Raw genomic sequence first — 11,717 nt, 5'->3', positions numbered from 1 at the left:
TGTTGACCACCCTGTGAAAATCAACACGAGGAGAAGACTCCTAGTGACTCCAGGCTGTTGAGCAAACAGGTGCCGGTGCCCACAGAGCCCACTGGGCTCCCCGAAGTGTGCCACCCACCTTGGGGTTGGAGGGTAGGTTTGCTCCTGGATTTTGAGTCTTGCTCTGTGTTTTGAGCTCTCCGGGCTTACTTGCGATGTTTTAAGGCTTTGTCCTTTTTGAGAGTTGTTTGGCCTTTGGTCCAACTTCTTTTTGCAACTGTTTAGGTCTTTTTTTTTTTTTTTTTTTTTTTTTTAGAAAAAAAGTTCGTAAGATACAGGATCTTAGGCACCAAAATGCTCTTGAGGTCATGCCATGCCCCTCCTTTCTGGGATCCTGACTGGACCCACGTTTAAAAACTATGCCCCCTCCTAATGGGATTTCTAACCAAATGGACAGACTTAACGAAAAATAATTTCTAACTTCAAAAGCCATTATGGGGAACGTTTGATCTTCCTCAAATTGTTTTGCTCAAAATTAAATCACAAAGCTCCAACTTGAAAAAATCAAAAACAACCTCGAAACACACAAGCCTGGACGGGATGCCCATCTTAATCGGTGCCTTGACGGTTTCAGACGTTTTCAGGATTCTCAGTTTGCCTCTTTACAAAAATATCATTTCTGAATTAACTGAGGCAGACAAACAACCGAAATAAGTCAAAATGGCCTCTGAGGACTCTTATTTCCTCTCCCCCGGTGGTCCTTATCCCCAGGCTGACAGCCACCTTGTGCTTGGGCCCCAGCTCTGGGGCCACTTTCTCTTCCTCACTCTGCACCTGCCCCCACTCCCACACAGTGCTGCTGCCTCACTCCAATCCTTTTGTCAAACTTCCCTTTTCCTCTGAGTCTCCCTCCACTCCTGAACTATTCACACCTGCCTCCTTAAAGGTAAGGCTTCCGAAGATCCAAATAAACCTTGAATTTTTTATGTTCCGTGGCCCAAGGCTGAATCGTGAGCCTTAGTTGCAGTTTCCTAAAGTGACTGGGACCTGCCCCCGCCATAGGTTTGTTGAATAATTTAACATTTATTCGAACTTACCAACCTGGTTTCTTATTTTTATCATTTAGTGCATGAGCCCAGGCCAAATACTGGATGAACCTAGCCCGATGGGAACATTCCGAAAGGGATTTAGAAAAACTAAACTCTGTAATTTTGCAAGGTGCTAGAACACTCACTGGAAATCACCAAGCGATTACAGTAGCTCTTCCCAAGCCTGTTGATTGGAATAAAATTCATATTTGCAAAAAGAGAACACAAAAAGGGCTGATGAACCTGTTCATTAATAATCACAATTGATTTCAGGGGCGCCTGGGCGGCTCAGGCGGTTAAGCATCCAACTTTGACTCAGTTCGTGATCTGACAGTTCATGAGTTCAATCCCCACGTCGGGCTCTATGCCGACAGCTCAGAGCCTGGAGCCTGCTTCCAATGCTGTGTCTCCCTCTCTCTCTGCCCCTCCCCCGCTCATGCTCTGTCTCTCTGTCAAAAATAAACATTAAAAAAAATTTTTTTAAACTATTATAATTGACTTCAGATCGCTTTCAAAGAAAATACTGGTCTTCTTTAAAAAATGTTTTTAAGTGTTTATTTATTTTAAGAGAGAGGAGAGAGGGAATCCCAGGCAGACTCCATGCTGTCAGCACAGAGCCCGATGCGGGGCTTGAACTCAAGAAGCCATGAGATCATGGCCAGAGCCGAGATCAAGAGTCGGACGCTTAACCTACTGAGCCACCACGCAGGTGCCCCTCTGGTCTTTAGATGTCGAGCCCACCTGGGTCGCATTTAACTCTGTTTATTTCACAGACTGAACCCGGGTCTTAGTTAAAACCAGGATGGGGGCGCCTGGGTGGCGCAGTCGGTTAAGCGTCCGACTTCAGCCAGGTCACGATCTCGCGGTCCGTGAGTTCGAGCCCCGCGTCGGGCTCTGGGCTGATGGCTCGGAGCCTGGAGCCTGTTTCCGATTCTGTGTCTCCCTCTCTCTCTCTGCCCCTCCCCCGTTCATACTCTGTCTCTCTCTGTCCCAAAAATAAATAAACGTTTAAAAAAAAAACAGGATGGAATGGGAAATGACATCCACTCCACATGGAGTTATCTGGCAAACCAGCCAGGGTGCATCCTGGATGAATCGCCTAAAAGAAAAACTGCTAAAATTCTTAATTTTCAACTGTGGCAAACGAAGGCCTCTAGACAGAACCAAACATGGCTGTTTTCTGGTATTGCTGCCAACGGCCGGGACACTGGAAAAGACTGTTACTACTTACGGGCTGAAGCACACCAGGCACCTTCAGCCTTGCAGCCAGCCTTTCCAGGCCCTCCTAATTGCCAGTAATGGGGCTCCAGAGAGGCACAGGGGCTCTTCCCAATCTTCCCTCTTAACTGGCTCAAACTACTCTCCAAATTGGGAACGACCCTCTGTCCTTACTGACACCGGGGCCACACTCCCGTTCAACCTCACTGCTGTGAAGCTGCCCCGGCCTTAGAATACTGGAATACCAAAACAGTTCAAATAGTGGGTGGCCCCAATGGAGCCCAACAGTTTCCTGTCCCTGAGCCCCTTTCCTTTTGTCTAGGTCCTGTGAGAGACACACACCCTTTCTCCTTACTTCCTCTGACTAGTCATCTGTTGGGTCAAGCTTTCTCAGGAAAGTATCAGGCTAGAATTTTTTTTTCTCCCAAAAGGGGGAATTAACTCTCAATTTGACAGCAGGACTCAAAGTAAAAGACCCTTTGGCGTCTTTTATTAGCTCCTTCTCTGATGGCACCGGGGCCGGGTCTGGGGACACTGGTTACTTGTCCCTATTGGAGGAGCTACTATGCCCTTTATAAGCAAAATCCTCAAACGACATTGGCGGAATCCATACTGCATGTGCCATCAAGATTCAAACGGATTCCTCACAACCTGTCCCCGGAACAGGACCCTCAAATATAGATGTCCTTCAAGGCACGAGACCCATGATGACTTACGAGGCTCAGGGCCTTGTTATCCCCTGGACGAGACCCTGTAAGAGCCCTGTTTTACCTGTGAGAAAAACCAGTGGCTGAGGGTGGAGGTCTGTTGAGCTGGAAACAATAAATGAGTTGCCCCTGGGCACCCCCTTGTTCCCAACCCTCCTACGCCAACATCCATTGCAAGCAACAGTTTCACCGCAATTGATGTGCGCGTTTTTAGTATTCTAGTTGACGAGGATAGCCAGCAATGCCCCAGGGTTTCTCAGAGTGTCCTTCCTCCTTTTCGCAAACCTTTAAAGCGGATTTGGATGATGCAGTTTTCTGGAGACTCTGGGCTGTTACAGCCTGTAGAGGATTTGCTTTGCTTCTGCTTCTCCTCATGGGAAACAGCGTTCACCTGTTAAAACTTCTGGCCTTAAAGACACAAAGTCTCCAGGGCGCCTGGGTGGCTCAGGTGGCTAAATGTCCGACTGTTGATTCCAGCTCAGGTCACGATCTCACCGATCATAGATTTTTTTTTTTTTTTAACGTTTATTTATTCTTGAGACAGAGAGAGACAGAGCATGAACGGGGGAGGGGCAGAGAGAGAGGGAGACACAGAATCGGAAGCAGGCTCCAGGCTCTGAGCCATCAGCCCAGAGCCTGACGCGGGGCTCGAACTCACAGACCGCGAGATCGTGACCCGGGCTGAAGTCGGACGCTCAACCGACTGAGCCACCCAGGCGCCCCCAATAAATCCAAGCCCCGTGTCGGGCTCTGCGCGGACAGCACGGAGCCTGCTCGGGATTCTCCCGCTCTGACCCTCCCCTGCTCACACGCAGTCTCTCTCTCTCCTCTCTCAAAATTAATAAACTTAAAAAAAAAAAAAAAAAAAACAGAGACAAAGTCTCCAAAGAAAGGTTGCAGTTTGCTCAAACTCAGGCTCTACGCTTTGGGCATCCGATCTCAGAACGAGGACTCCACCTGGACGCACACGAAACCCCTCATGACTGCTTGACGCGGACACATCACCTTGCCCATCACAAGTGACAGGAAACTCGTCCAACCAACGCGCACTTTCATGGTGTGCGGAGGGAAGCGGCGGGCACCGTGCCAGCTCTGCTACAGCAACTCCCGTGGCAGCCACCGAGGCGGCTGCTTTACCGCCTGTTGCTTCAGCCCAACAGGCTGCCACAGGCCCGTCCCGGAGCTCAGACCTCAGCCGGGGTAAAACCGCACACATTAACGCCAACACTCGGTGTGCCTTCGGGGCCGCCCGGGATCCGGAGACGTTCCGGGAGCCACAAGATTTCCTTAGCTCCAATGGGGATGAAATTTCAGATGGCTCCTACGTCTGAAATGTATTAGAAGCCTCACTTCGGCCAGCAGCTCTGACTGTCGTTAAGGGCATTCAAGACTTGGCTCCCTGGAGGCCAAAGGAAACCACTAGGCTGCTATTTCCACCAGCAGTGTCGCTGTCAGGGAGGCCGGTAGCTAGACCTCAGTCATTTTCCAAAGGGACGTTCTTCCAAATGACGATCTGGTACAATTGACCAGAGGTGCCCAACGATTGGCCCCAGAAGAGAAAGACAATGTTGGAAACATTGGTAATTGTCGGTTTGATAAAAGTTCGACCAAGTAACACCCCGGCCCCGCCAGAAATTCCAAAGTCCCACTTGTTACCACCAGACACGTATTAAACCACTGGTTTACTCACAAAATGACAGGGTTCATGAACAAACGTGGAGACGTATTAAGAGAAGTGCCACAAGAAGTGCCCGCCTCGCTCGCCCTGCCTGTCAAACGTATACTCTGGAGAAGCCTGCTCGTTTCATAAAACGTGCTCGTCTCATGGACGTAATTATGTTTTGGTCACGGTCCGTATCTTTCCTCGCTGGGCCGAAGTTTTCCTTACACACAGGCCCCTGCCGTTTCTGCGGCTAAAATTCTGTCAGAAAACATTACCCCTACCTGGGAACCCTCCAGCTATGCAGTGACCAGGGGACCCATTTCCCAGGCGGGTGCTGCAGTGAGTCTGTCCTGTCTGGCTGGTTGCGCAGCGTCGTCACCGTGGGTGAGTCACATTCACCTAACGGCACCGCTAAGACTCAGTTGGCAAAATGTGTAGAGGCCCTCCAACCATCGTGGCCTAAAGCACTGTGGTTGGTCCTATATCTGAGATCCCCCGCCGTGGGGACTCCTAGGCTCTCACCCTGTGAGGTCGTCACAGGGTGTCAGTGCACTTGGCCCCTGCCACCTCTGACCCACAGCTGGTAACAGGAGATGCACTTCAATGTTGTAAAGGCCTAAATGCTTCCATTAAAAATAACCATGCTTTCACAGAGCGATCTTTTCACCGTGCGCTCCTGGGAGACGGTGACCTTAGATCAGCCTTGCCACCTGGAGGCTGTCAGAAAAGAAGCCTCCAGAAAGATTTTCTTCCCCACTGGAAAGGTTCTCATCAGCCACGGGTAACCAGCCTTTGTGCTGCCGAACTACAGGAAATAGACTCTGGATTCACGTGACGCATCTAAACGAAGCAGTGAACCCCGAGTGGCCCTGCGTGCCGTCCGGTGACCTGAGAGCACAGATTTCCTGGAACCGAGGCGGACGAGACCGCTTTGCCAAGACGTGCAGCCCAGGCCCGTGCTCCTTGTCCTCGCCGCTGCAGCTGCTGTCTTTCATGACAGGGACGCTTTCGTCTGCATTTCCCACACCCTCGAGAAAGGGCAAACCTCTTCGTTTATGGCTTTTCGCTGAAGCCTCGTCGTGATCCAATGACACGTGAATGTTTCATTTTCACAAATGTTTTCTGAAGAGCGAGAAGGTTCAGAATTTGCAGAAGTCTTTCCTTCGTCGAAACCATTACCCAGATTCACGGTGTCTGAATTTACAAGGGTACGTATTGTATCCGTGAGAACACCTCTGGTTCCACACAGCGCGTTTGAGATGACAGTACTGATTTAAGACGTCTTTGAAGTTTTCCCGTTTTGCAAGAAGTTCATCTATTGCTTTCTTTCTCTGCTTGCACCGTATCCTCCCAGATGCACAGCTCATTCTTTCAGGGTGCCCCTGCGGGCCCGCTGCGCTGCCCTCATGGCTGTCGTTGAGGGAGATTTCAGGAGGAAGACACGGCCTCTGTTTGCTTCCGCAGGGAGAACCCTTTCCCCTACGTCAGAGTAAGTGCTGGTAAGTATTTCAGTCGGCTCCCTTCACACCTGGTCCTGGCTCGTCATATGATTTGGCCTTATCGTGTTACTTCCTCTTTTGTATGTTATCTTAAGGTCTGTATTTTGTTACTTCTTCAAACTTTTGAAACACGACGTACCCAACAAGGAGATGCTCTCCAAGGCTTACGGCACTGGCACCATACAAACTTTAGGCTTGTGTACCTTCAGGCGGCCTTTCTCCGCCTCCTGACCTTCCGTGTTACTGAAACGTGGCCCTAAGTGGTTTGCAGCAAGCTATGCACTTGACCTGTGATGTGGGACAGGACAACCAGGCAAGGTCCTTCCTGGCACAGAGGAAGAGGACCACTAAATATGGAAAACGTGACTTGATCAGTGATGCTTTCAAAGAAAGATCTTGATCAAAAAGGGGAAATGTGAGAATAAAGGGAAACCTCGTTTAGAAAATGGAGTCAGGGGACGCCTGGGTGGCTCAGTTAGTTGAGCATCGTACTTCGGCTCAGGTTGTGATCTCACGGTTTGTGAGTTCAAGCCCCACATCGGGCTCTGTGCTGACAGCTCACAGCCTGAAGCCTGCCTCAGATTCTGTATCTTCCTCTCTCTCTCAAAAATAAATGTTAGAAAAAAAAAAGTCAGGAGGCCGGCAGGGGGCGCTCTCAGCCCCACCTGCCAGGTCGGTTGCAGACTCCACAGGAAGAGACCAACCGTGCAAGTCGATACGCAGCTGGCCCTTGGACAACAGGGCTCTGAGCCGCGCTGTCCACTTACACACTGACATGCACATTTCTTTGTAAATATGGTACAGACTAAAGATATTTTCCTTGTGATTTTTTCTCTTTTCCCTAGCTTGCTTTATTGTCAAAATACAGTATGTAACACAGATAATTGCTTCTTGGCCTTTCGGCTAAGATCAAGTGTAGTACAACACATATTACAAAATATGCGTTAACCAACTGTGCTACTGGTAAGGCTTCCGAGCACCAGAGTTTTGGGGAGTCTAGTTACATGTGGATTTTGACTGCTTGGGGGCTTGGCCCCCTTGCCTATAAGTTGTTCAAGCATAGACTGCTACCCCAGCAGGAGGGAGGTCCCCTCCCACGACAGCCCAGCCCCCAGCTCACCCCAGGGGACGTTTTGTCTACAACAGCCTCGCCGCACCCGCACCCGCAGAAGAGCCTCCTCTCCCGGTTCTGCAGACTTGCTGTGGTTTTGCTGTAACTTGCTCATCCCGGATGCAATTCTCTGCTACTCCCCGATGAGCCCAGTTCTGCTGGCTGTCCACCCCCCAACCCTACAGCGGGGCCCGCGGGCCGCCTGTGCTCACATAGCTGCGCCATTCATGGGCTGTTAACACGGCCCCTCTTGGCCTCAACAGGTGTCCCCAACCAATGCCAGCGGCAGCGGGCTCTGGCCTCCTTCCCTGCAGCTCTCTCTCTGCCTCCCTTCCCACCTCAAACAGGTTGAGGACCTCACGGTGGAGGTGGGGCGGGGGCCGGCATCCCCACGTGAGGCTCTACTCCAGGGCCTCCCCGAGGGGCACTTCCCACCCGCCCTGAGCCCCACCAGGAAGAACTTGGAAATCTGCGGCACGCAGGGTGAGCAGTGGATGACACGGCGCAGGCGAACTGCAGCCCACAGAAACCGAACACGGATCCCAGCAAAGGACTCAGAGACAGAAGACGCAGTCCCACTAAGAGCTGAGACCGGGGCCGTGAAAGTTTTCCCGACCTTGACACAACGCTGCTGCGTGTCCCGGGCTGAGCGGTGGCCCCTAAATCTGTCCACCTGGAACTTGTGACCGTGACCTTATTTTGGAAAAAAGGTCTTTGCAGATGGAATTAAGGATCTCAAGAGAAGACTGCTCTGGATTAGGGTGACCCTAAATCCGAGGACAAGCGTCCTTATAAGACACAGAGAACAAGACACAGACACAAGAGGGCCAAGTGAACACAGAGGCAGAGACGGAGCGATGCATCTGCACAGCAAGGCACGCCGGGGCCGCCAGAAGCAGGGGTGGGTGGGATGGACGCTCCCTCAGAACCTCAGAAGGAGCCAGCCCTGCCCACCCCTGGGTCGTGGCCTCCTGAACTGTGAGAAAGTAAATTTCTATTGCCTTCAGCCGCTCGATTTATGGTGCTTTCGGATGGCAGGCTCAGGAAACTAACACACCAGGTCAGCCCCGGGCTCCTGCACGTGTCTGGGATACGGACACAACATGCAGGGCAGGGCCTGTCCAGAGCCTTCGGGATGGACATTAACTGCAGCAAACGCTTCCTCCCGCTTCCAGCCCGTGGACTCGGGGTCCAGCGACCCAGTCCTTATCACTGTGCGGGGCCCTTGCCCCGCCCCCCGATATCACAAATCCCGGCAGTCACCGGTGGAGCAGCCAGCCTGGGGTCCAGTTTACCACCAAGCACCGGGCCGGGGGATCACGGTCTGGCCGCGCGCAGTCAGTAAGTGGCTGTGGCTAGACTTACAGATGGCCGTTTACACGGTTCTAGTTGCTTTACCATCAAACCCTCTCGCTCCAGAGCAATGATTTACCTGCCAGGTTCGAACTTGAACTCGGTTTGGCTCCACGGTGTAAACGTTTTCCTCGTGCATGGCCAACACTGGAGATTCACACAGGAAGGTTCCTAGGACGAGAGATGAACAGGATACGACGGCAGCCCACCTTTGCACACGTGCTCAGACTTCAGCTCCTCACGCACGTTCCCTTCTCGCCCCGGCCCTCGCCACGGCGCAGGGAGGGGTGCGTTCTTGCGGGAAAGCGAGGCCCGAGGCACGGGGACAGCGCGTGCAGGCCCGGGGCTGGTGCGGGGCTGCGGCACCAGGGACCCCGCCCTGCCCCACTCACTAGCCGTCTCCTCTCTCCTCCAACTAACTAGTAGCTGGTGCGGCTGTTCGAGCAGGTGTCCGTCCACTCTAGGTGGATCTTGGAGGCCACCAGCCCTCGTCTCTGGGTCTAGACCGGTTCTTATCTAGTCAGGGAGGTGATGATACACACGAGACAGAAAATACGTCAGCACCTGCCGTGCTGTCTTCCCGTGAGGCGAGAAGTTCATCCCTGCCCCGAGGGGGTCTGCCCTGGAAGAGAGGACGTTAAGTAAGGCCAGAACACGAGGCAGGGCAGGAAAAGTCTTCTAGGAAAATTTAGGCAATGAAGTGTTAGAGGAGAAAAGGAGGGAGGGGTGGGGAAGCGGGGACAGCCTCCCGTGGGGTGAGGGAGCAACACCCCCAGGGACGTGAGAGCGGCTCAGACAAGCCCACAGGGAGAGCCTCCCAGAGCACGCGATGACCGGACCCGTGGGGTCAGCGCGGGTGGACAGGACAACCATATAGGAGAGCCGGCCAAGAAGCGCATCCCGAGGGTCGTTCGGGTATGCTGGACACGACCCCCAGAGCTGTCAGGTCTTCATCCCTGGAGCCATGAATGTTAGGATAAGGGCAAAGCTGGAGGGTTGTGAGATGGGGAGATTGTCCCGGATGACTCAGGTGGGCCCTAGAGGCAACCACAAGCGTCCCCGTAAGAGGGAGCCGATTTGCAACAGGAACGAGTCGACGGTGCGGGTAGGCCCTGGAACGATGGGGCCCAAGCCAAGGACGGCCACCAGCCGCCAAACGTTGGAAGAAGCGAGGGACAGACTCCCCAAGTGCTCAGGGGGTAGCGCGGCCTGTCGGCACCTCGATTTGGCCCCGGGGAAAGTGAGTCTGGACTCCTGACCTCTACGGCTGTGAGAGAGAAAATTTCTGCCTAGGTTGCGGTCACTGTCACAGCAGGCCCAGGACACTCCCGCAGGCCTGTGCTGAAGAGTGAGGGAAAGGCGCCCGTGTGAAGGAGGCGGAGGCTGACAGAGCGTCTCTGACAGCCCATCTCACGTTTCCAGACACAGGCTGGCTTTGGTCAAGGTGCCACGGGGCTCCTGCTCTGAGCGGGTCGGGAACCAGTTCAGAAGCCGGGTTATCGTAGCAACCCCCTTCCCCAGAAAGCACTGCGGCTGTTCACTGTCCTGGCACCCAGGAGGGCTTCCCGGCCACCCCCCGCTGGCTTCGGTAGGGTGCCGCCCATCAGTGAAGGGCCGGAGCCCTGGGCCAGGGCCCACACCACGGGCACCAGCACCCCTGTTGGATGGCGAGAAGATAAAAGCAGGGTGCCGTGAGCCCCCCGTGGGGGGACAAGGCTCTCACCGGCATTCCGTAACGTGGCTCCAGAAGGCTCGAAGATCGCCACCTGTTTCCCGTTCCAGACAGCAACGGCATCCTATAGAGAGTCACGGAGATCATAAAGCAACCTGCCACCGGCACCCTTACCGCCCCGAGTGACCCAGACAGCTGGCCAGGTCCTTTGTCCACACCGAAGAGCCCGGCCGAGCCCAGCGTCCCCCGCGCGGTCACCTTGGTGGCGAACACCCCGCGGACGTGCATGTCTGTGCGCAGGCTGTGCGTCACGCCCGTGGACAGGAAGGACACGCTGAGCAGGCTTGGGGAGGTCTGCACCACGGCCACTTGCTGGTGGAAGTGTGAGCACATGGCCTGCTCGCTGAGGATCACCACGGAGCTGATGCTGTTGACCGCCAGCAGGCTCTTCCGCGAGCCCCACTGGGTTCCGCGCCACAGACGAGATGAGAGTGGGGCAAAGAGGAGGGGGGCGCGGTCAGGAGAGCGGCACACGCGCGGAGCGTCGACAGTTTTCCCGGCACTACCTCCCCTCGTTATGGAAACCGATTTACAGATTTTTAAGCGTAAAGTACGCGCCGTACGGAAAACCGTGAAACGCGGACGCTCGAGGTGTGACGCGACAGGGAGACACTGGCGTGGCTGTCCCGTCTCCTCCGGTCTGTTCTGACCCGTGAATTGTCAATTTAGGGATGTTTACTCTTTGTAAACGGACAGCAGGCTGACACAGTGTATTAAATCGCGTGGCTCTCCTCCGGTGACACGAACTCCTGCTTTGATAACTTCACATCACCCTCCAAATCTACCTCAGTCTGGCTTTGGCTGCGCTATCCCGCTCCACGGCTACGTCTACCCATTCGCGACCAGCGTGCACTGTTTTAATTGCTGTAGTTTCGAGATATGTTCTGGTCGGGGATACGGAAACGTTCTGATTCTGTACGTGTTTTCCTCAGCCACGTGCCATGTGCTCTCCCAGAGGAGTTAACTTTGTTGAATTCCTCCGGAAGGGAAAAAAAAAAAAAGGTCATGATTTGCACAGACGTACATGTAATGGGTAAGTTTACTTGGGAAGAAGTGACACGTCTATAAGATCGAGGCTTCTCTTTAAGGAATGTCTCAGCGCTTACTTGGTTTCTCTTTAAGTTCTTCAGGAAAATTAGCAGGGCTCTTCCTATCTCTTCAAACCTGAGAAAGTCGTACGTTCTCTGCCGACCTGATAATAATCTATGCTCTCTGCAGCCATTCATTTTGGCCTCGGTAAGATACTTAACTCCCTACTTCACCGAGAAGCGACTTTTACCTCCGGCTGTGCCACAAGGGTCTAAGGGTAGCCCCCAAAGTGCCATATGGCGCCCCTGACCACTTAGCACGTGTGTCCTCCCGTCCTG

General features: G+C 53.4%; 1 protein-coding gene across 5 annotated transcripts in view; it reads right to left on the bottom strand.

Moving 5' to 3' along the window:
- Positions 1-11,717, bottom strand: part of IFT140 (intraflagellar transport 140) — an 84,560-nt gene that overhangs the window by 54,945 nt on the left and 17,898 nt on the right. For all 5 annotated transcript variants that reach the window (XM_040459468.1, XM_040459469.1, XM_040459470.1 and 2 more), the window contains 3 exons: positions 10,549-10,752; positions 10,342-10,414; positions 8,698-8,789 (listed from right to left, as the gene is read on the bottom strand). In XM_040459468.1, coding sequence (XP_040315402.1) covers positions 8,698-8,789; positions 10,342-10,414; positions 10,549-10,752 — 369 coding nt within the window. The remainder of the gene's footprint in view (positions 1-8,697; positions 8,790-10,341; positions 10,415-10,548; positions 10,753-11,717) is intronic.

The sequence above is a fragment of the Herpailurus yagouaroundi genome, unplaced genomic scaffold (genome assembly GCF_014898765.1).
Source record: "Herpailurus yagouaroundi ecotype Mexico unplaced genomic scaffold, PumYag 222, whole genome shotgun sequence".
NCBI classification, from domain to species: domain Eukaryota; kingdom Metazoa; phylum Chordata; class Mammalia; order Carnivora; family Felidae; genus Herpailurus; species Herpailurus yagouaroundi.
Note: the sequence above shows the minus strand (reverse complement) of the source record. Positions and strands in the feature narration are given on the sequence as shown.